General features: G+C 46.3%; 5 protein-coding genes across 7 annotated transcripts; 2 read left to right on the top strand and 3 right to left on the bottom strand.

Annotated features, from left to right (window-relative positions):
- Positions 1 to 15: 15 nt before the first annotated feature.
- Positions 16 to 5,221, bottom strand: LOC136183653 (centrosomal protein of 112 kDa-like). 2 transcript variants are annotated; one of them, XM_065970370.1, is made up of 31 exons: positions 4,613 to 5,221; positions 4,401 to 4,537; positions 4,285 to 4,351; positions 4,110 to 4,227; positions 3,993 to 4,049; positions 3,708 to 3,942; positions 3,474 to 3,650; positions 3,359 to 3,417; positions 3,223 to 3,309; positions 3,072 to 3,171; positions 2,893 to 3,011; positions 2,680 to 2,823; positions 2,532 to 2,627; positions 2,421 to 2,479; positions 2,239 to 2,368; positions 2,119 to 2,178; positions 2,012 to 2,071; positions 1,880 to 1,959; positions 1,685 to 1,820; positions 1,529 to 1,636; positions 1,379 to 1,480; positions 1,235 to 1,315; positions 1,128 to 1,172; positions 977 to 1,075; positions 838 to 924; positions 728 to 790; positions 623 to 675; positions 470 to 566; positions 329 to 418; positions 210 to 275; positions 16 to 165 (listed from the first exon to the last, which is right to left on the bottom strand). In XM_065970370.1, exons 2-31 carry the CDS (start codon positions 4,465 to 4,467, stop codon positions 16 to 18), a joined length of 2,892 nt encoding a protein of 963 aa, XP_065826442.1. In that variant the 5' UTR covers positions 4,468 to 4,537; positions 4,613 to 5,221. The 2 variants fall into 2 exon arrangements, with proteins under 2 accessions (XP_065826442.1, XP_065826440.1); XM_065970368.1 differs by having other exon boundaries at positions 3,474 to 3,653; positions 4,613 to 5,220.
- LOC136183654 (uncharacterized) lies at positions 4,647 to 7,594 on the top strand. Its single transcript, XM_065970371.1, has 4 exons — positions 4,647 to 6,413; positions 6,467 to 6,957; positions 7,015 to 7,160; positions 7,224 to 7,594. Exons 1-4 carry the CDS (start codon positions 4,724 to 4,726, stop codon positions 7,231 to 7,233), a joined length of 2,337 nt encoding a protein of 778 aa, XP_065826443.1. The 5' UTR covers positions 4,647 to 4,723; the 3' UTR covers positions 7,234 to 7,594.
- LOC136183655 (cleavage stimulation factor subunit 3-like) lies at positions 7,266 to 11,225 on the bottom strand. The gene is made up of 23 exons (XM_065970372.1): positions 11,137 to 11,225; positions 10,960 to 11,082; positions 10,808 to 10,903; positions 10,435 to 10,467; positions 10,272 to 10,369; positions 10,120 to 10,221; positions 10,003 to 10,063; positions 9,886 to 9,951; positions 9,677 to 9,835; positions 9,534 to 9,615; positions 9,369 to 9,478; positions 9,195 to 9,308; positions 9,056 to 9,130; positions 8,886 to 8,987; positions 8,793 to 8,834; positions 8,701 to 8,742; positions 8,580 to 8,640; positions 8,419 to 8,482; positions 8,253 to 8,349; positions 8,089 to 8,187; positions 7,877 to 8,042; positions 7,648 to 7,821; positions 7,266 to 7,598 (listed from the first exon to the last, which is right to left on the bottom strand). Exons 1-23 carry the CDS (start codon positions 11,209 to 11,211, stop codon positions 7,399 to 7,401), a joined length of 2,241 nt encoding a protein of 746 aa, XP_065826444.1. The 5' UTR covers positions 11,212 to 11,225; the 3' UTR covers positions 7,266 to 7,398.
- A 795-nt stretch (positions 11,226 to 12,020) lies between these two features.
- On the top strand, positions 12,021 to 13,150 carry LOC136183658 (uncharacterized). Of its 2 annotated transcripts, XM_065970375.1 has the most exons (6): positions 12,021 to 12,221; positions 12,277 to 12,404; positions 12,482 to 12,538; positions 12,623 to 12,679; positions 12,741 to 13,046; positions 13,116 to 13,150. In XM_065970375.1, the coding sequence occupies exons 1-5, from the start codon at positions 12,027 to 12,029 to the stop codon at positions 13,042 to 13,044; spliced, it is 741 nt and encodes a 246-aa protein (XP_065826447.1). In that variant the 5' UTR covers positions 12,021 to 12,026; the 3' UTR covers positions 13,045 to 13,046; positions 13,116 to 13,150. The 2 variants fall into 2 exon arrangements, 1 of the variants encoding a protein (XP_065826447.1); XR_010669202.1 differs by having other exon boundaries at positions 12,482 to 12,570; positions 12,741 to 13,150.
- Positions 13,151 to 13,266: 116 nt separating this feature from the next.
- On the bottom strand, positions 13,267 to 22,735 carry LOC136183652 (integrator complex subunit 1-like). The gene is made up of 45 exons (XM_065970367.1): positions 22,635 to 22,735; positions 22,540 to 22,575; positions 22,277 to 22,489; positions 22,024 to 22,220; positions 21,839 to 21,979; positions 21,576 to 21,771; positions 21,457 to 21,523; positions 21,208 to 21,403; positions 21,012 to 21,157; positions 20,808 to 20,952; positions 20,554 to 20,736; positions 20,388 to 20,496; positions 20,214 to 20,337; positions 20,082 to 20,159; positions 19,869 to 20,026; positions 19,703 to 19,805; positions 19,491 to 19,643; positions 19,371 to 19,428; positions 19,182 to 19,306; positions 19,002 to 19,131; positions 18,789 to 18,947; positions 18,582 to 18,731; positions 18,388 to 18,525; positions 18,240 to 18,335; positions 18,034 to 18,189; positions 17,877 to 17,976; positions 17,664 to 17,828; positions 17,538 to 17,610; positions 17,394 to 17,479; positions 17,240 to 17,344; positions 17,071 to 17,189; positions 16,958 to 17,011; positions 16,280 to 16,906; positions 16,129 to 16,226; positions 15,960 to 16,067; positions 15,784 to 15,901; positions 15,590 to 15,723; positions 15,391 to 15,535; positions 15,289 to 15,342; positions 14,916 to 15,238; positions 14,767 to 14,861; positions 14,609 to 14,715; positions 13,865 to 14,547; positions 13,381 to 13,806; positions 13,267 to 13,322 (listed from the first exon to the last, which is right to left on the bottom strand). Exons 1-40 carry the CDS (start codon positions 22,657 to 22,659, stop codon positions 15,056 to 15,058), a joined length of 5,451 nt encoding a protein of 1,816 aa, XP_065826439.1. The 5' UTR covers positions 22,660 to 22,735; the 3' UTR covers positions 13,267 to 13,322; positions 13,381 to 13,806; positions 13,865 to 14,547; positions 14,609 to 14,715; positions 14,767 to 14,861; positions 14,916 to 15,055.

The raw sequence follows: 22,735 nt of genomic DNA, 5'->3' as shown, positions 1-22,735 counted from the left end.
AATTCGGTTACTACGCTACTGTTGTCTTGGAGACAGATAAGAAGTGGGAGTCGAAGTGTATCGCGGATGAACCGATCGACTGTCCAGTTCATCTTGAAGTAACTTATTCCGCTGCTGCAAAAGAAGAGTTTGACTCTTCAACGAAGCAATCGTTCCTTCGAGTTCCTATAAGAAAAATTATCAAAGCCCCGGATATGTCTCTAGTTTACGTTTCGAAGAGACGATGGCAATAGGCCTTTCATCTTTTCTTCGTACTGTAGTCTAAGTTTTGTAATCTAGGAAATTTTAATTGATTATTTTTACTATCTAAAGCTGCTGCCTCTGTTACTTTGTCTTGATTTTCTAACTGGAGTTGCCTGACCTTTTTCTCGAGATGCCGACAGTGAGACTTCTGCGACATGACTTCCTGTTCCAGGCGCTGAGAAGAGACAATACAAAAGAAGCGTACACGATCACATATTTTGATCACTTTAAGACTGTTGTGATGTTGTTCCTTGAGAGCTTGTACGTCCCTTTGGTGTTGAATACCGGACTCAGCGGCGCTGTCGTGTAATTTTTGAAGAAGCCTTTTAATTAATTACAAAATAGCGAAAACTGTGAAAGTCACTCTAGATTTACAAACCGCTGATTTTCGCTTTTGATTTGATGAAGTTGAGACTGAAGCTCAGTGGAAGTCTGTAGTCGTAGATTCCCAGGGGAAAAAAGGAGAAGAATTACTGCTACGTACTTTGTTTGCCCTATCCGCTTTAGCTCCGTAGTCCTTCTCCATCTGCTTAAGCCTTGAGCCAGTCTAAAACCAAATAATAACTCGAAAAAAGAGGCGCTACTGCTCTATACCTTTTGGATGATTTTCTCCATTTCTTCAGCGTGTTCTTGCTGCATTTTTAGATGATGCTGCTCTAATTCAAACCGGCATTTACTGAGCTAAAAATCAGTTACGGTTTATGGAGCATATTCGAAGTGGGCGAATTCCTACCGCCGCTTCATGGGATCGAGAGAGACTATCCCTTTCTTCTTTGTGTCTCGCTTCGAGTTCAAGAACGTCAGATTGACGTCTTGATCGCTCTTGAGAAACCTAGACCCAATTACCGTAGAATAAACGTATCGATTCATTCTTCGTGACGTACTTCGGTTTTAAGTCGCATCAACTCTTGATCCATTTCAGCTACTCTCTAATGGAATCCCCCCCCACCCAACATATCAACCGATAGAATGAATTCTATAAGGAATTCACGTGAGCTTCGCGTTGCGTTCTCATTTTCATCTGCGCTTCTTGCTCGGCTAAAACTAATTGAGCTCGTTTCACGGCGGCACCCTGACCGTGACGAGAAACCATGACAACGGACCCTCCGGCTCTAAGCGATTTTTTTTCCTTTACCTTTTCCCTTTCCTTTTCTTTGATTTTTGATGCGAGCTCGGCTTGATGCAAGTTCACGAGTCTCTCCCTGTCTTGCTCGTATCCGGTTTTCAACTCAGCCAACTTTTTTTTGGCATGAATATATTATTTCTCTTTTCGCGTTTTTCCTACCTGTTTGGAATGTTTCGCTTTTAATTCCTCTAATTGTATCGCCGCCTCGCGAGCTTGTTTCTCTCTCGACGCCTTCGATCGAGCCAAATCGCCGCCAATCGTTTCCATCTGAAGGAAACTTGACTCAAACCCACCCTATCTAAGTTTCTCTCTCACCTGCTCCTTCATTTCTGCGAACATTCGCGACGAATTCTTCTCCGCTTGACGCTTGAATTCGTCGAGAGCTCGTTCCGCTCTCTCCGCCTGCAATTGATGCGTATCTTTGACCTGAACTATTTCCTCTTCCTGTTCCCTGGACGACGATTCCGTGCACTCTTATTCGGAGCTTTTATGAACTTTGGCTGGATTTACCTGAGACGAGCTTCGAGTTTCAATCGTCGTTGCGCGTGTCCATTCTCCTGACGCTCCCAGTCCGCTTGAAGCGATTTTATCTAAAGAATAATAATAATCCCTTTCTAAAAAAATTTTTCTTTTTCTTCTTGCCTTTTTTCGATATTTATCCTCCACTCGTTGCACGAGACGTCGATGCTGTCCTTGCATATCCTCAAATCGAAGATATTTTCCTTAGAGACGATCGCTTTTAGACCTACTTGCATAGACGCTTTGGCTTCGGATAATTGATGAGTAAGATCGCTGATTTGATCAGCGTACTAAGAAGAGTGGAAAAATGTGAGAGTTTCGTCGCTGATGTCGCGCTTTCTCCTCCTCACTCTCTTCGCATTTTGACCGTATTCGCGTTTTATTTGATCTAATCGCGTTTGCTCTTGAGCTTTCGTCTCTCTCCATCGCATTTGATGCTCTTCGACGAGCTGGCTTTTCTGTCGTTCTACGTCAGCCAAACTAGAAACGAAACACTCGAAAAAAAACGATCGGAAAAATTTCTTTTTCCGACTTCGCTTTGGCTTCGTCCAATTGAGTCTGCAGCGAATCTCGCGCCATTTCAAGTTCAATCTACGCGTATAAAATACATAAAACATTTAATTTTTTAAATAAAATTATTGACTTTTTCTCTCGCTATGCGATTGCTCGCCACCAACGTCTCTTCCGTTTCTCGTTTGCACTGCTGACATTTCGCCTCTAATTCTTCAATAACCCTATCCTGGAATATCAAAGAGTATTCGATTTCGTCACTTGGCGACACGGAAACGAACTTTGCTCATGGTTTGAGCGCTGTATTCGCCTTCCATGCGTTTTAATCGGCTATTCGTTTCGTCTAAGAGTTCCTGCATTTGTCTCGTGTGTTCTTGTTTTAGAGCGAGTTTGTGTCCTTCGAATTCGGCGTTTACTTCGTCCAGCTTTTAGGGGGGGGGGGGGGGGGGGGGGGACAGTAATTAGTTAAATTTCTATTGTTTTCTTTTTTTAACTCGGTTATCGAATTCGTTTTTCAAATCTTGGACTTTTTCTTGAAATTTGCTTTTTAGTTCTCGCTGGCGTTTGTCTTTGTGATCGCGAAGAAGCGAGCGTTCGCGTTCTAGCTGAGCAACTGGGGGAGACAAAATGTCTCTCGCTCGCTCGCTCGCGTCAAAAAAATGCGAATTCTTACTTTTTCTTTGGAGTGTTTCCACGGTCAATTCCGCGTCTTCGAGTCGTTGTCTCGTTTTTGATTTCATGGACTCCATTTCGTCGTTTTTGTGATCTAGAATCTATGGAGAATGCGTCGAATAATAAAAGAGGTATTTATATTTATAATTGACCTCTTTCATTTGCTGTTCTTGATAGGAGAGAATCTGCGACTTCTCCTCGTGATATCGCGCCTCTTCCATTCTCATTTTCAACTCATGCTAAGGAGACAAATTAAATAAATAAATAAAAGAAATCAAATAAACTTGCCTCCTTTTGCTGAACTCTCATCATTCCACGTTCTTCTCTAAACGTCTGCAGAGCAGAATCTAGAGAGAAACACAAGCAATTCTACATAAAAAATTAAATTATAATCTCTCTGTACCCGTTTTGAATGATGAACTGAATCGAGGCGGCGTTATTTGCGTTGTTGCAAAGCGTCGAGTTCTTCTTTGGTGATGAAAATCCGGACTTTTCGACATGAATCGTTGACGAGAAGTCGGCTGTTGAATCAGTAGCCTAGCGACGTCGTCACTTCCGCCGCTGTGATCCAGGTCGTCGTCTCCTTGGAGAAAGACGACTAAATGTGGGAAGGAAGTAGAGTCTACCTAAGGCGTACCGTTAAATCGTTCCGTTTTTCTCCCTTTTAGTTTCGCCAATTCCGCTTCTAAATCTAACTCGAGCTCAATGTCAACGTCACTCTCACTCAATTGTGACGATAGATGATGAGGATCGTCATCATCATCGTTAGCTATAATAGGTGATATTGTGCGACTTGTCAGTGTAGAACTAGACATTTTTCTCCTTCGAAGATTATTGTCTTGATGACGTCTATCCCTCCTATCTACTGAAAACTAAAACGCTCCACGTCAAAATGAATTATTTTAATGCAAATAATTAGTACTTCGTCGTCAATGACGTCACTATTTCCGACGGCGGTTTCATCGTCAAAATAAATCGACTTTTTAATTTAAAAAAAGAACTCAGTGCAAAAAGTATGTTTTTATAAAAGATTACGTACCATATAAGAAGGTAGAGTCCGAAGTGGACCCGATTCGGGATCCTGATCGAAGGGTCCCTCGAGAAGGCCCCGTCTTAGCATGTGAAGTAAGAGTTTAGCGTGCATATCGCGATTTTCGCTGTAAAAGGGACGAGGAATCGTTTCTAGGACTTTGTGACGATTGCGCGCTCGTTACCGTCGCGACGGCGAATCGCTGTTCGCTTCGCGAAGCTTTCGAATCCACGAAACGACGCGTTGTTGCTCTGAGATTTTTTCTCTCGCGCGCGTTTCGCTTCGATTTACTCGGCTCACCTTCGCGCGTACGCAGGTTCTTGATCAGCGGTTTCATGTCGGAGACCATGGCCGTGAAGTCTGCCATGACTCGTTCTTTTATTTGGATTTTCGAACCGCGGACCGGCTGACTCTTCTGCGCACGCTCAAGCTCAGATCTAAATTTTCAAAGCGATCTACTCGGTTCTCTAGTAACCTTTACTATGCGTGAAGGCAGTAGTAAGTCTTCGTACCTATTAGAGAAGCTTAGGCCTACGCATGCAAAAGGCAGCCCGTTGTTTTGAAATCACGTGCCTTTCCGCGCTGTCCCGCATGCTCAAGTATCAGTTCCCCTTCCTCTGAGTATGGAGGGCCTCCAAGAGAAAGCCAGCACAGTAGAAAAGACTCCGAAATCGTGCTCTCCACTTCCTCCACCGGTTTCGTCGTCCCAATCGACGACGACGGCACAATCCGCCGAAGAAATCTCTTCCGCCGCTCTAACGTCGACCAGCAGCAGTGGCGACGTCATCATCGTCGATAAACCGCCGCCTTCCACAGCGCCGACACGCAGAGAAGAACACGAGCCGAAAGCGAGCGAACAACAACCGGAATCAAAAGTCAATCCAGTTAGCGCGCGCCTACCGGCCAAAAGCGATACGCCAACGACGACGACGACGACGACGACTTCGCTATTAGTCGTCGAGGGAAATCCTACAGTGTCGACGTCATCGTCGTCAAAACCGGGCAAACCCGCACTTCCGTCTCACGTCAGCGTGCGATCTGTTGACACGTCGACGTTTCGAAGTCACGTGTCGTCGTCGTCTCGATACGGCTCCAAATCGATGGGCACCGCCCCCGCAGGAAAAATCCAATCTTCCGCCTATGTAATGAGCTCGACTCCTCCCCCTCCTCCTCCTCCTCCCTCTCGTCCATGGATGATGACGACTCCCGGAAGCGGCGGCGGATTTACTCGCTGGCCGGCACACATGTGGACGAACGCTGCGACCGATGTCGTCTTCTCGAATCCGGGCTCCGTGGCGACTCCCGCTTCGCAGTTCAAGATCCAGGGGCAGCAGCAGCAGCAACAGACTACTTTTAAAAACAAAGCCGCATTCTACTCGAACCATCGACCAATGATGACGACGACGACGACGACGGGGGTGGTGGCGGCCGTGGAAGCGACGGAAGCCGCGCGTTTGTCGGCGAAGCAGTTTTACTTGCAGAACACGACGGCAAGGACGAGCGCTTCGAGTGCGAGCCCTCAGGTAAAGATTATGCCGTCATCGTCGTCGTCACGTGCTGTTCAAAAGACTTTTTCTTTTACTTCTACCTCTCCGGTTGTCCTGCCTGCGCAATCCGTTTCGCGTCCCGCGGCGGCGGCGACGACGGCGACTCGCACGTCTCAATTGCACGGATTTCGTCCGATTGAAACGGAAACGAAAGGCTCGTCCGGCCAAGGCGTTTCCATTATAATTCGTCCACCCATATCGTCGTCGTCGTTGTCGTCGTCATCATCGTCGTCCGTTTTGAGAACGGGCGTCGCTTCTTTGCCGCCGCCGCCCGCGCTAATACCAACGAAGCCGGCAACGGTAAAACCAACGACCGCTTCCGCTTTGACGCTATCATCAACGGCGACGATGACGACTGATGTCTCGCCGTTGAAATATCGCTACACCGCTATTGGTAGTGATAATAAACCGCCGAAGAGTTTGAGTTTCGCGACGATGGGTATGAAGAGAATGGTGCCTGTTGAAGGTCAGTTGAATCCGCGCGGCGCGAGTTTCGAAAAAGTCGCCGCCGCTAAAGTCGAGAGTTCGTTTGCGAAGGATCGAATGCTAGCGTGGCATGATATAGCGATCGGTAGTTCGGCGGACGAAGACGTCGACGAAGGCGAACAGCCGCCGGGACGCGACGATCCGGATTTTCGAATTTCCTACGCACGTCGTCGCGGCGGCGGCGGCGGCGGCGGCGGAAGACAAAGACGAAGCACCACCGCTGTCGGACTGAATGACGACGGAACACCAGCAATAAAACGACGACGATCAGAAGAAATAGGTAAATAAATAAATAAATAAATAAATGAATAAGAGTATACCTTGTTTTTTTAGATGTAACCGTTATTGAGGATGATAGGACGAAGATGGCTGCGAGGCCGATCAATGACGAGCGTTCGTGTCGTTTCTGCAATAGTTTTCACTATTTCAGTCGGCATTCTAAGACGTATTGTTCGTCGTGTAAACGTCGGCGTTTTCTCGTCACGCCGGCGCCCATGGATCGATATCCGCCTCTCGCGTCGTCGTCTCAAGCGTTGTCGTCGCCGGCGAGTGTTGCCATGGTGCCGCCTGTTCAATATGCGCGCGAAATAAGGCCTATAATGCCGAGTCCGCCGGCTCGGTTTTCCGCTGGGCCGCCTTATGGAACGGTGAGGCCGTTGCCGAGCAAATTACCTGCTTATAACGCGGAAAATGTCGAACTTCACTTGGCCCACGACGCTGCGGAACGGCCGTACAAACATCCGGAATTGTGGACGAAACAGGAAGTAGTGAACTATTTCAAATCAACGGATTGCGCTAAGTACGCTTCGTTGCTAGAGGAACAGGTAAACCCCGTATAGTTGAGTTGCTAAAGAAGAATACCTTTTTTACTCTTCGTGTAGGATATTGATGGTTACGGGTTGACTTTGTTGTCTGAAAAACAGCTCGTAGAACACTTGGGAATTAAACTTGGACCCGCGCTGAAGATATGTCACCACGTTCGCGTTTTGAAGGATTGCTGGGCTAATCCGGAAAACGGGACTCCAATGTAAAGAGACACAGCTTCACTCTTCATTCATACCGTATCGCTCAGCCTCCTTTTGCCCCTTAGAGACCTCTAAATACATGAACGAGATAAGGAGAAAGAGAAACGTGCCGCGCTCCTTATTTTTGGGTGTTTAGCAGGTACGCCTCTTAAATTAAAAAAAAACATGGTTTCGGGTTTACTGTTTTGCGGTCTTGCTTTAACAAATAACGTGCTTTTTTCGCTGTATTATCTACGCGTGTTACGCGCTCGTCGTTGCCGTATCCGTGACGACGTTGGCGCGTTTTTGTTGTCGCGATCGATAGATGTCCTTGATTGGCGGAGCGGCGCCCTCTTCGTCGCTTTCGTCCCGTTTTCCGCCGCCGGCGACTCGCTTACGCTGCCGCCGCTTCTCGTCCTTTTCCGCATTTCCGGCGGTGCCGTTTTCCTTAAGCATATCATCTGAAAAAAAACATTAGACAATAAATAATTAATAATTATTTTAATTAACCTTTGAGTCCCGACGAGGGACGGCGCAAGTCGCTTCGCAGCATCACCGTCATCAGGTCGTCGACGTTGACGTAGGGGCCTTCGAAATAAGCCGGCGGCGGAAGAATCGTCAGCGCCTCGGCGACGGCGCGTGGCGGCGGAAAAATGCCGCCCGGAACGCCGCCTGCAAGCTGATCTGCAAAAACAGACGTCAATCCATTTTTTAAATAAAACATCACTGACTCCTTTACCTTCGTAAACAGTTGGCTTAAACGGTCTCATTTGCGACAAATCCGGAAGCGGGTAGGAGACGGTTGTAGGCAGATCGGCGAACGGTGCCGCTAAAGCGCGGGAAACTGCAGCCGTAGCTCCGTCGGGACGCGCGCCGCTGAATGAAGTCGATGGACGTATAAAATCCTAAAGAAACGATTCCGCTTCTGAAAAGGGGGATGGTTGCACTTACTGGGTGGCCCATGGCGCGTAGATCAAGTGGAGAGCAGGGAAACATTCCCATGTATTTGTAGCGGTCGATAAGGAGAACGTTTTCTCGGTCTTTGAATTGCTGTGAGGGGGAGAGCGGCAAATTTGGAAAAAAATACGATGAAAAAAGGAGGGACGAATGAATACCTCTTGGAGTACGGCGTTTCGTCGCTTTTCCACGTTTAAAATGCTCGGCAAATCGCCGACGTTCGTCTCGAAGTCAAGAAATTTCGTCCAGAGTGGACTGGAGAGAAAAAACGAGGCGTGATTTCGAAAGGAAAGCTCGCAAAAAAAAAGTCGAGCGTTTCTTTACCTCGATTTTTCAGACGGCATACTTGTGAGCAATCGTTCGAACAGCACGCGCGTATTGTTGTCCTCTTTTTAGTGCATGCAAGAGAGAGAGGAGAGATAGGGAACGCGATCGATCTAGGGCAAGGGTTCCAGCGAGAACCCCGCCTAACCTAAGGCTCGTACCATTAAGATGAGACAAGTAATCAACGTAGGCAACACCGTAGCTCACGTCGTCGGAGTATTTCTGGCCCAATCGATAATCAGCTAAGTACTCATTCAAATCAAGGACGCGAAATAGTAGTACTTTGAGTCCCAATTCAAAAATCTTCAACGCAATATTCTTGTCCTATACAGGACGACATCGTACACGAATACCATTTAATTTTAATTATTTACCTTAGTGCAATAATACTCCATCAACGCGGCAGCGACATATACCTTAGGAACTTAGCTAATATCATTAGGTATATATCCACGTGGATATCATACTTGTGATTTAGTTCTCGCGTCCTCTCGCGCTTTCTTGAAGACCGTTCTGGCCGCTTTGATTCCTTCGGCGCGACGAGTGAACCGCATATATTGTACGTACGCCTGCATGAGAAAAAAGAGAATTTCATTCAACTGTTTTGCCGCCTGTCTCTCTCTATATATCTTATTACCAAACTGGGATCGACGTCTTCGATTTCTAAAAGCCTACTATAAATTGAGTGCACCTTTTCATTTTTCATTTTAGCCTATTATAATAAAAGTTTCGTTTTTTCTATGTACGTCGCTAGGAGACGGCACGCGCACGCGAACCTCCTCAAAGTCGGCATACGCAAAATAGATTAAAGGACATTTCGGTACGATAGAAAGCGCGCGCTCGTACAAAGAACCCACGTCGTCGTTCCACACTTTCGCCGTGGCCATGTCCTTCGAGAGAGAGAGAAAAATCAAGACCTATATAGAGACAAGGACGCAAAGATCTCTCACTCCTTTCTCGGCTAAATCTTTCCCAACGGATTCCATGTACAACGCGGCTTCGCACCACACGCTAGGATTGTGACCGAAAGCGAGGAGATATTGCTCGTACGCAAAAGTTACTATGGGAACGGCGATAAAGGCGTTTAATTAAAAAGAGACCTATAATTAATCCACCTCGCTTTGCAATTGCTGTGGAGTCTTCCAAATGCAAGGGATTGCTTTTCTCCCATAAGATGTACTTCTTCCACAAGGACATCTAGAAGGAGAATATGGATATGCGCACTCGTCTTATTGATGTATTGTGGGGAAAACGTTACCTGTAGGAAATCGTCTGTCGTTCCTTGAAAGGGAACGCTTGCCGTTCCTCGGAGAATACCTCGCGTCAGTGCCTCGTATTCCTTGACAACTCGACGAGCTGACATGTAGTCTCTACTCTTCTCGTCGAGAAGTTTCTTTGCTAGCGTCATATTGGTGCTCTAAAAAGAGCACGTAAAATCAAAAAATTCAATTCTAATGAGTTTCACACCTGTTCGAATTGGGTGTACGCTTTCCAAATCGCTTCGATATTTAAAAGAGGAGTAGCAATGGCTTTCTAGAGCGAATCAAATTCAATAAATAATTAGTTTTAATTGTACTTTTTTACCTGAAAAACTTTCCTCACGGCCGTTATCTTTTGATTTTCCGCAAACGTCCCCTGGACGTCCCTAATATACGTCATTGCACACGTGATCGGTTCGTCGTTGCGTCTTTTTCCTCTTACCCAGTCCTCAAAAAATTGACGTACTCCATCCACACTTCTATGGCTCCGAAATCGAGTCCCACTTTGTCCAGAGTGAACTCGTACGCTTGAGTCATTTTCTCCCTAGAGACGTCCCGTCGAAAGTGCGTGGAAACGGAGACAGTGTACTGTACCTAAAAACAGGCAAATTGCCTTTTGTCTCTTTGACGTAGGCCAAGTAGGTTCGCCACAAATCGAGACTAAGCACTTTGAGAAGACAGCGCTGAAAGAGCTACAAGAGCAGACAAGAGATGGATAGGGGAGAGGAGAGAGAGCACAAGTCGATAAAAGACATACTTTTTCGACCCTGTCATAATTTCGAGCCCGCATCTAGAGAGAGAGGTGAGGGAGAGAGACCAGGTTGATCACGTGACAAAATATCAGAAAATAAAAACGTTTTCATTTAATTTACAAGTATGCGTCACGTGACGTAAATGTCATTCGGACACCAATGCACGTGTGCGAGACTCAGGACATTAAAGCCGGATATGTGGACATGCGCAGAGAGCTCCGAAAATGAATATTCACGCACTCCCACGCCCACGCCCCGCCCCGCCCCCCGAAAATCTCGTAGAAAGACGACGACTTTATCGCACGCGTACGCACTACGTAGAGGATGCTTAATTCGACTAATTCCTAATTGAATTTTATCTAAAGTACAAACTGTAACCTCGTGCTCAATGTAAATTCGCCAAAAGCGGCCCGACATCGGGAACCACTTCACCAGGCGCTCGTAGAGTATTCTCGCTCGATCGATGCCGTCTGGCTGCGAAAATAAAGGTCCGGTTCCGTACGGGGGGCCCCGCTTGCAATTCGGGCTACCTGCGCTTCGCGTATGAGCGTGTTCCACGAGTCGACGTCGTATGGCTTGGTCTTTAGCGATTCTTCGCATTTGCGGCCCGCCTCGTTGCGCGACCACGAAAGATCGGCGAGAGGCGTCACTATCTATACCAATTGATGTCGATCCAAGCAACCGGGTTTCTTCGCTTTGTTTTTCACCGCATCTGCGACTCCTGTCGTCGTCGTTCCTGTTGGTCTCGTCCCTGGCTCGATTTTCACCGTTGCGTCTGCCATTTTCTATCACGTGATCTAACCATAACGTGCGTTGATTGAATCGGATTGAATATATAGCTTTAGAATTGGCCACAGCGCTGTCATAGTGTGCATACCAACTCTTTCTCCGTATATTCACGGGTAACGCCACATTTCATTCCGAAAATGCAGTTGATTGTGAAGGAAATTTACGCCGCCAAGTGTTCTCTTGTATTACATCTTATGCAAGGATTTATAGTATGTATGATTCCTCAGTATCGTAGTAATAGTGTCGTCTCTTAATAATTAATTAATCAATTAATAAAATAAGCTAATCTTTAGCGGTAGCAACGAACAATTACAAGTACTTGAAGCTTCACTTCAGAAGCTCACCGTGACGGAACCATCTTACTGTTATTGACTTAGTAACTTTAGACTACTAGTACTATTCAATATTTATGTAGTAAGGCTGCATGGCAACGCGGTGCAATTGAGCACAACTTGAGGCCCAAGACTGTGACACCTCATTCACTGTGCTAATACTAATAGTCCTACCGTGACTAGATTGCATCCTCCTGACTCTCAGTACCGGCAAACATTCGTGTCCGTACTACCAGATATATGATTAGTGAGTACTCAGTTGGTTTCAGCGGTTGTGGCGCGCGGATCTCAACTTGAAAATCGCCTACTGCATAACAAAAGACAAAGCAACGTTTAAGTCTTCCATTCGGAAAATGATTTGGCAACAAATCCTGATAACGTCATAAGCAGCCAACCAACGCAGAGGTGGTTCCCCACCCTCGTGCCGGTATAGCGAGGGATTCCCTGGCCTTCCCTGAGATTCTCTCACGTCTCCAATGGGAGAAGTGCTCTACCAAATCACCCTTTTCGACTCGAATGGGCGAATTGTTCGAACGAGAAACCAGCGCTTGCCGAAGCGATCGACTCACCGCGAGACGCTAACTGATCGCGAAGGTGCGAAATGCCTAACAACGGCATTTCCCACGTTACGCGAAAACGGGTCCACGACAAGAGTGTGCATAAAAGAAATCGTAAATGCTTGCATGTCGCGCCGATCGAACTCTAGAATATGATTTCTCCGCACAGACAAATGTCCTCTCACCTATGGAGTACGAACTCGATGACGAAATTCGAGAAAGCTGCTACGCGTTAGAATTGCGAGAAGTTGAGCCAGGAGCCGCTCTAGATTGCCGAACTGAATATTTCTTATGGAGGTAAACTGTATGTATAATTCTCGCCGCGCGGACGCCGGGTCATATTTGGGCTATACGAGATACTTTCCTTTTCGCAGGAACGACAATTCAGAAATGCTCGAAGTTTTGCGCTCGGAAGAAGAAGCGTCGCCCAGGTTTGTCTACGACGGAAGAACCGTCTGTACACGTTACGTAGTAGTAGCGAGATAAATGGAACCAACCTTATAGTTGTCTTACAGAGACGACAGCACACACCTACACGAAAAAGACCAAATAGAAAGTCTAGCAGAAAAACTGTACGTATATCATAAATACCATCCCTTATTTCAATTAAATAATCAGGCGTTTTCGATGTAGGAGAGTTCAGCGTTTTGCTCTCTATGTCCCAGGATCGAGGGAAATTCCCGAGTCTGTGGTAGATATAGTCTGCAATGGAGCATCGTCCAAGTACGCTCTAATAGGAGAGCTGCTAGGTGTAACTCCAGTTGAAATGACTCGCGAACCGGAAGAGAAAACAGAAAGTATGAAGCTACGTCAAAGGATAATAAAGTGGGTGCAAAAAAACGCCGAGAAGGCTACTCTCTGTAGCCTTCTCAAAGCCGTACAACAAGCCGGAGCCCTCACCGCTATTCTCGCCCGTCTAAATCAGTTGACTACGTAACTGTGAGTGACGTCTCGCATTCTTTTTTTGCGCTCTAGCTAGCCTAAGGTCAGTACTAAATTGGATTTTAGATTCTCGCTTTTAATAAACGCTCTACAACAACTCACACCATTGACGTCCACATGCAACAAGTGAATCTAATCACAAATCGACGATTTCACCGTCTTTTTCCTGGAGGAGATCATTAGATATCATAAAGCGAACAATATAACAATATACATACCTATAACTGAGGCGACCCCAAGAACGAACAGCTTCCGTATACTTCCCGTACGTCACTAGTACAACACGCCATTTTTTATAGAAACGAGTAGAAAAAGCCCAGTAGTACACTACCTCTGCAGCTCGGCCCGCGAACCACTTCCGTGTCACAATAAAAGACTCCAGCCGAAACTGGAGCGAGATCGGCGGCAGCTTCAGCTGATGACATGTAACCAATTCGCGCTCCAGTCGCAAGAGAATACACCACTCCAAAGGAATACCCCGGTATAGAGCCAAGATATATCTTCGACTGGCCAGCAACGTCGTTAAAATTATAATAATAGCCTTCGGTAACGGTGACCGCCGCACCGGCGTCGGCTTCGAGTCCAGAGCAATAGCTTGACATGCATCCGAATTCGCCGTTTTGCCCGTAGACGTATCCGCGTGCAGTCGATGTGCTGATAATGATGCCGACGCTGCCGCCGATCGACGATTCAATCGTTCTACCCATTCGAACAGCGCGAGTCGAATGATCCGATCTGGGAGTTAGATTACACGAGCCTAAAACAAGGCGAATATAGTTTCTTTAAACTGCCTCTCTAGCGGTACACTCTCTTGCCTCTTCGCGAGCGCTTGCGATCGAGTTGAGGAATCGGTTCAGTGGCTCCTGATGCGTCAATCGATTTCTTCAAGGATTCTCCCACGGCGTCGATGCTTCTTTCGACGACATGGGTGGCCATACGCTTTTGCCTCCCACCCGAGTTTCCTTTGGGAGGATCGCCCTTGTGTACGGTCGTGTCAACGAGCCAAACGCCTTCCAGAATCGCACATCGTACGCGCAACTGCTTCAACTCATCTCCCTTCGTTGACTGCTTGCACGTGGGATATTTTATGAAGGGATTTCGGTTGAGACAGGCGACGGCGCTTTTAAGGCGGGCGCGACATTCGTCGAGGTCGATTTTCAGCTTGCTGCGCTGGCTCGCTGTCAATTCACTGTTGCCACGGCGACCTAACTTTGAGAATTTAAGACCTGCGAGAGAAACGAAGCAAAGGAAAGCAACAGTAAGGCGAAACAACAGCGCCATGGTCGGTCTCTCGCTTTCACGTGCTCTCTCAACCTCCCCCACATACATTCTACTGATTTGTTTTTTTAATTACTGTACCTAACACCAATAGCTGTCAATCAATAATCTTAGTCTTGATGGGAAAAGGCCTTGAAGGTGGCCTGGAGATGATGGAGACCGTCTTCGGGTTTCTGCACCGCCAATTCAAAGGCGTATTGTATCAGTGTGTCCGCTTGGTCTATGTACCCCAAAAAAGCGTCAATAAAAAAAGAAATTTGACGCGGTGTCTCTGGGCAAACCTCGAGCAAGTGGAACGTACTCGTAGAGGTGTCGAAGAGCGCTGAACGCGACGTCGATTCGCAATGATTTTAGACAGAATGCCACGTGAGAAATCAAATCGGAAGATCTGCGCGAAAATTTCTCATTTTTTAATAAGATCCGAGAAATTCAATAGTACCTCGTATTGGCCTCTTTAAGCTGAGTAATAACCTGACAGTGAGCCGCATCTCTTTGAATTTCGTCATCACTTTCCATAGCCAACATCAATTCAGACTGCGAAACAAAAAATATTAAATATTTAATTCTATATATAAGTGCTTCTCTGACCTCGGACCACTTGTTGACGGCACCTTTGCGGCACGTAAAATCGTCCGCCGTGAGAGATTGCCCTTCCGCCGTCGCCAGTTCACGAGAGGACAAGAAGTGAGCGATGTTGATGCAGTGCAGATCATCCGGATAAATGTCCGCTAACTTCCTAAAATCATAAATAAATAAATAATAAAGGACGCGTGGTTCACTCGCTTCAAAGTGTCCATCTCTGCCAACAAGTGTTGAGTTGTCCGCGCGGGATCAGAGGAGTGCAGGCGGCAAAGAAACGCGGAGAATTTGACGACAATTCTTTCGTGCGGTTGTCTCTCTGTGACGTACGCCTAAGAGAAAAAAAATGCGATGATCCTCTCCCTCTGCGTACACCAATTACCTTCATAAATCGAAAGTACGTGTTCAATATGCTATTCAAAGGTTCAGCAATACACTTAATAAATATATGAATAACGTTTCTTTAGGCCGTCGTCGGTCTTACGTCTAAACACTGGAACAATAGAGAGCGCAATACATCGAGAAGGTCGAGCATCCATTCGAAAAATAAAGGAAGATTTCGCCGTTGAAATTCTTTAGCGTTGAGGTGCACTTGACCCTTGAGGAGAATTCCAATCAACGTCAAATGCCTAGGGAATTTTTATCGAGGCTCGATGGGCGATGGATTTAGAAGTAAAAAAGACCTCGCTACTAGCCCTGGATGACAAGCGGCGATGCTCTGAAGCAAGAGAAACTGCCCCTCAAGATCGCGCATCGCGTCTTCGGGTCGATCGGTTTTGGAGAGAGTAGCCAATAGACGATGAATTTTCGGATCCATCTAAGGAGAGAAGAGAAGTGCGTAGCAGTAAAAAGTTTGAAGAAGGCACGCGTGTCGTGCCTTCGAGGAGCCGCGAAAGTAAAGAGCTTTTCTGCTCATGTATGGCAAATCAGCGAAGAGACGAACAATCGAAGGAATCTCGAAGTAGAGTTGAACGAGAAGAGAATCAGCTGACGTTCTAATAAAGAAAAAATAGTCGTCTTTTTTTAGTCTCAAAGTCACATATATAAGTGTACCTGTTTTCATGTTCTTGAAGATGTCGAACGATGCGTTCCGTGACGTCAGAACCGGTTCGGCAACAGGCTTGAACTAAGGGCAATCGTTTGGCTAGAATCTCGTCTCTCCTAAACAAATTGCAAGACTAAAAAAAAGCTAAACGTGCACTGACTTAGATGGGTGTGTAACCTCTCGTTTTCGCTTTCTTCCGCCTCAGTCAATACGTAGTCCACAACGAAACAACTCTGAGAGGGACTCACGCGTAAAAGAACGCGCGAGTCGGGATCCTAGTGGAATTCAGCGCTCGAATCTCTACGCGCGAGTCGCGTGGCACACGTACCTTATTAAAACTTTCGATTCCAGTCGCTAAAGGCGTCGTGCCTTGCCAAATACGCGGCGATTGCAAACAGGCGACTAAGTATTCTAATACAGAAGACGGTTTGAATCGACGAAGAGCGTCCGACGCGAGAAGATGCTCCACGGCTCGGTGAAACGTGTCCCACGACGACTGATGAGCGACGACGGAGAGAAGATACGACTGGCAGTCCAATCGATTGCGCCCGAACAAAATATCAAGATAAAGATTGATGTCTTTGGCTAAATCGATTGCCGTTATGAGCGTTTCGAGTTCGTCGACGACGGGACCGGCGGCCCAATCGTCGATCGAAGATCCGCGGCGAAGAATTCGTCGCGCACGGGTCAATACGTCCTTGGAGTCGACGGAGAGAGATCGTTGTGGTTTGCGTAGACGCCGACTGAATTCTACTCCTCCGAGTGACGTCAAATGATCGACGAGGTCTTTAATTTCGTCGTCACGAGAACGGGTTTTTAGTAGGGAAAAGAGTCGAGCGGCGGCGGGAGATTCGTTGACGTCGTCGGTCGTCATGGAAATAGACTTGGTTTTGGATAAGTTTAGCCAAGCGGTTGCTATGTTTTTCGCTTGTTGGGAAGAACCGACTCTCAATTCCTAGATTCAATAAATACATATAGGTCTTTGTTACGATAGCAAGAGCTCTACTTTTTGAATTGATCCCAAGATGCGGAGTTGCTCCTTCCTATTTCCTTTGAAGAACTAGACCGCGAGGGTTTATCTCCTATAATATAGACTGCATAGGAATTGTTTTCTCTTACATTCTGCAATGTCTCTCTCCAATTCGTCTCATCCTCTTTGCCAGACGATTCCGTGTCCATGGGAATCGGCAAAGGCAGCTTCTGTATGTCCTCGTCGTCAAACCGAACAGCCTCGCTCCCTTTTAGTCATTCGAATCGACCGATTACGTACAACAACGCGTGCTATTACCTTTCGAAACGGCTGGACCTCGGTCTACAGCAAGATAAGCTTTGAATTGATCGCCACCCTTTGCGCCTCTCATCCGCTCCACATCCACAAGTCTCGACAAGTAAACTGCAAAGAAAACGAATATCGTACGCGTATAAAAAGAATATAATCGTACTTGGACTATCAGAGTTATCATTGACGGCTAGTTCTAAAGCATCTCTATTTGAAGTGGCAGCGTCGTCGAGTTTCTGCAGCAAGAAGCTAAAAAAAAGGAAACGCGTTTTATCTACTAAGTCGTGGCCCTATTGCGTGAATTTACCTCATGCTCTGAACCGGTATTCCAAACGATTGCACGAATATCACCGCTTCATCTAACTGCGAAGAGTCCAATGCTAGAGAAACAGTGATTGGGTGTGGGGAGACCGAATTGTGCTACGGTGAACACCTGCTTTTACTAGACGAGGAACTGATGACCGTATCATGCACAGCTTGAGCGCTCGGTCGAGAATGAGAGCGCTCTGTTGAGTTTCGAGCAAGTATCCAGCTGGCATCGGTTCGTTTTCTGGAAACCAGGCGTCCAGCAATTTCCAATAGTCAGTTTCATTGCCGTCTGGAGAGAAGGCGTGCTAGATGGCAATTGTGAAAAATCGTAGCAAACCTGAAGGTGGTCCGTGTGTAAGTAAGGCAATCATTCCATGAATTACAGAGTAGTGCAAATAGGCTCGCTTCGTTTCCGACCATTTGACGATGATTATTTCCTGGGAAGAAGGAAATTAATTAATTAGCGACAAGGTTCACTAATTGATTTTTTTTACTCGATCTTCAATATTCGGTTTTTCCTGCTTTTCGCAAGCAGACGTCAATACGGAGACAAAAACTCGTAGCAAAGCTCGAAGCCCGTCGTTTCTGCACGACGACTTCATCATTCTTCCGATATGAGGCGCTCGTTTGATGATAATTCTAGCCAAATCCTACGCAAAAGACAAATAGTAAATCTCCAACGATAGAAACGAGCATGTACCAACGATAAAGAAACCAACGAGTCGGGCAAAGAGTAACGAGATAGAAAGACGAAGTAGGCGGTCAAAGCGGATAGATCCGTTTCGACTTTGCAAGCCTATATATAGAAACGTATGTATCATATTTCTTACCGTTCTGTATCCTCTTACCTGGATGAAAGCCGAGCAAATGCTCTCGCAAATAGTCGAGAAGTGCGGAAGCCGCGGTAAAAAATGAACGAGCCAGTCGAACGGCTCTCCGACCGCTTCCTCGTCGTCACTCGATTCGGTTAAAACGAGTTTTAGACCCTATTAAACGAATATATCACGACAAGACGGTCTCCTCTTGTGAGGCTCCTTTGGACCCTCATTGCCGCCTGTCTCGCTTCGCGTTCGCCGGCGTACGTCTTCGGAAGAAAATACTCCATGATTTTTTTCGTGGACGATAGCGCCGCTTCGGCGCCGAAGAGGAGGCCGTGGAGACGAGCTCGAAGCTGCCTCTGCTGATCGATATTCTGAGAAGAGAGGAGACGATTTTCGAGGGAGGGATTTGATATTATTTTAATTCGTACTTGGTCGCGTTTCGCTTTCGCGTCTCGTTTCGACGCGAGTTCGAACGTCGTCATGTCGATGAGGAGAAATTCGCACAAGCATTGCAAGGGCAAAAGATCGAGAGAACCGGCCGACGAATGAACGAGTTCGACAAGCCAAGGCATCGATTTACTCGTTCCCTGACAATAAAGCAATATCTTCTCTCATAGAAAACCGATGTAGTGGAAGCGTACCTGCACTTGAATGATGTCTAATAAGAAATCTGGCTCTCGGCTACGGCACAGCCACTGTCCCACCATTTGACGCTTAGCTGCGCCTTTCAGCTGATCAATAACCTGAGAAGGAAACCGTCTTGCCGGTCCTCTAAAAAATAGATTTAAAATATTATGTTTATTTCGTAGCAGTGTGATCACCTTGGATCCAGCGTAATGAGCTGATTCACCAAGTGACTGTTTTGCTCAGTGATCGTCTGTTGGGTCGTCGCTTGAGCGAGATATTGTTCGAATTGAAGAATGCATTCCCTTTCCGTGCGAGTTCGCTGGAGATAAGATAAATAGATCAAGGAGAAAAACAAACAAACGATGAGGAGTAGTCGTATTTGCCTGCAATTCGTCCGCTCTGTCTTCGTCCGATTGACCGAAGGGTGGAAAAGCGTAATTACTGAAAACAAAGGATTTTTTTGAGAAAAATAATAGAAAAGCGACGATGGGTGTGCTTCTCACTTTGTCATCACCATTTCCATCATCGTTCGAAGGATCGGATATCTCTCCCATCCCAATCTTCCGACGGTTTGGGGAGAAAAGGCGGCTAGTGTGAGTAGGATCAGCCACGCTTTCCAGTACATCTTGCTGATAGCCAAAACAGGCGGATAATAACTGAAACCAGCCCCCCAAAAATTCTAAATCTAGAAGCGAAACAATGGTGATATTCTTACTTCAGAGGCAATTGAATTCCTTCGGGATAGTAGTACGTGCAAAGGCGAAAAATGACGTCGAGAAGAGCGTCTACTTGCGTGATGGAACTAAGAGTAGGAAGATCTGTAATTCAATAATAATTAATGTGAAAATTAATTAATTATTTATTTATTTAATAAAGTCTGCCTTTTGAATGGACCATGGCTGCTCTGCGTATGATCTTGTCCGTCACTTCGAGAGCTTCCTGCGGTAAAAGGGGAAACTCAGGACGCGAGCCGAGAGTCAGTACGCGCATTATGATATCTTCGGGAAGCGGCACTTCGCCGGCAAGGCGAAAAAGAGTACTAGAAAGCGAATTAATTATAAAATCAATACCCCCCTGAATAGATTTTTCGTCACTTTCGCTCGTTTTCCGCCGGCCATCCATCTTTTGCGTAATACGCATCAAGCGATTCAATAAAGAGAAGTTTTCGCAAACTTAAAATGTAACCAATCGAAACTACGTTCCCCCCTGTCTGTGATTGGACTCACCATCGCGTATAGACTTCCTTTGACAATTGACGCGTAATATTTGGAACCGACGTGTGTAGCCAATAGACGCTCTCCTGTTGAATCTCTGCCATATCCTTTTGAAAAGTCCTCAGCACGTCCAAATCTATTCAAGAGCATCCTTTCATAGGTCTATTTATCTATAGATTTATTTACCTTTTTTGTCTCCCCTCCCATATGCACTGGCTGCCTCGCGAACGGTTGGAGAGACGCTCAATAGTCCAGCTAAGGTGATCAAATCAACGACGGAAACGACGTAACGATCCTGGGAATTTTTTTTTGAGTTCTCTTTTGTTCTCTTTTTCTCTCACTGTTTACGTACTTTGATGCCGTGTATTTCGTTGCGAATGGGCGATTCGTGGTCGTCGTGCATCAAGGCGCGACAAAAGTCCACGAATTCTATCTCGTATCTCAGAACGCGTACGATTTCTCGAAAGAGACCGCGCAACGCCTTGAGAAAATCCTCTTGGCGCGTCAACAAATCCTGAAAGACGCCAGCCAACGCCTGAAGAAAAAAAAACACACACACACAAAGGGACTGACTAGTGCCAGAGTGAAATGATGCGAAATATGAACCTTGGTCGCTGCCTTGGGAATGGTTTGAAATAGCATGGAAATAACGGCCATATTATTGGGATTGCGACCCGATTGCGAGAGTTCGTTATAGATTACGTACGTCATGGTCAAAGGAATATTGGAGGGATTCTGTTGAATCATCGTCCTAAGAATAAAAGGTCCTCCCCCCCTAGTATAGGTATCCCCCTTGCGGATCCAATGTACTTTATGCAAGCGACGTAGTGAGTGGCTAGCGGCTTCGATTTGACTCGAATACGAACCAAATGATTAATCGTTTCGAGATCTTCCGGACTCTCCGTTGAGCAATTCTCGCATATAGACATAAGGAGGTCTTGACCGACTTTAGTCAGCTGTACGAAAACGTAAATAAGGAAATAACGCGATTCTTCGCGTCTTTTACCTTTGGGTTTTGAAGGCACGCTTCGAGACGTTGTATGACTGCTACTCGGACTTCCGGTATGCCGGTGACGTCGCAAAGAAAGCGAATTGTCTTTCGAGCGGTCGACGGTTCGCTTGAAATTCGATTCAATAGAACGTCGTTGACCATTTGAATGACGGAAGTCTTGATACTATGTCTCACAGGAGGAGAACAGAATCTATCAAGAAATAAATAAATAAAAATTCGATATTATGATTGTTATTTTCTTACCTGTTTAAAACTTTGGGACGCGCATCTGGTATCGATGAATCGATGGTGAGCTCGGTTTTCCCATCTCCTAATTCAATAAACGTGATTTTTATTTTCTATTTAGAAATTGTGGAGGATACCTTTTCCTCCGAGGTCAACACTTCCGGCGGAGAGAACGGAAATTCCGCCGCCGCCGCCGGATTCCGCCGTCGTAGATGACTGGTGAACTGACGACGGCAATCGAGTGCCAAACGACGTCAGAACATTATCAATAAAATTTCTGCACACTTCGCTATCAACCCACATCCTCTCGCCCAACGAGTCGTCAATATAAGCCTATAGGATAGATACATCAAAGTAACGATTAAAAAAAAATTATTTTTATTTTTATTTTTGAAAATACCTTGACTATACTTTCTGGCCAATTGCGATCGTCTTTCAACACGTGACTGAGTACGTTAGCCACAAGGAGAGGCACGTGAGCCGCCGTTTTGATTTTCGATACAACGACTTCTTTTCTAGTGCTCAAAAGCCCAACAAACTCCTAAAAAAAGACTATGTATGAGAAATCGATTGAATAATGCGTACGTTCAGTATGTGTCCTCGTAGGAATAGAGCCGGCTTTGCTTTGGCCAGAGCCAAGACGCTAAGGAAGAGCACCGGCTCCAGTTTTCCCATTCTCGTTTTTAGTTGGTTGATGAGGCCTTGCAAGAGACCGTCCACCTGATGCCAATTACCGCGGCTTTCCTCGCTGAGAATCCGTTCACACAACTCCGCAGGTGGAACTAGAAAAAAAAAACGAATATAGACAATTTTTAATTATTAATTAAAAACTACAAACCTGATATTGGAGTTGGTGAGCTGCTAGGGATTCGAAGTGGATTAGAAAATAAGCCGATTGGATCTTCTCTTTGGCGTTTCATTGCATCGTCTGAAACGGATCCTCCTCCTATCGCTCCTCCTCCTCCCGTTGTTCCAGTCGGACGTTTTCGCACTCCGCCAGACGACATTTCGTTCTCTGCGCTTTGAGCTTGGCGTCGCGAAGACGTTCCCCCTAGGAAATTATTCCGGTAATGCTGCATTTTGCTGTTTGGAGTCGCTAACCGAGCGCTATGAAGCCGCCGTCGGCTGGAACTAATCCTACAAGGAAAGGAGCCTCGAAAGGAGCCTCGGTGGGTCTTCGCGTTTCTCCATGCAACCTTTTCCTTTTAATCCTCGTCTCATCTCCTTCTCGCGCGTTCGTGAGGATGGTTCGTCGTTTTCTCCCCCCCAAGAGCGAGATATCGCCGTATCCGGAAGC

The sequence above is a fragment of the Oscarella lobularis genome, chromosome 2, assembly GCF_947507565.1.
Source record: "Oscarella lobularis chromosome 2, ooOscLobu1.1, whole genome shotgun sequence".
Taxonomy (NCBI): domain Eukaryota; kingdom Metazoa; phylum Porifera; class Homoscleromorpha; order Homosclerophorida; family Oscarellidae; genus Oscarella; species Oscarella lobularis.
Note: the sequence above shows the minus strand (reverse complement) of the source record. Positions and strands in the feature narration are given on the sequence as shown.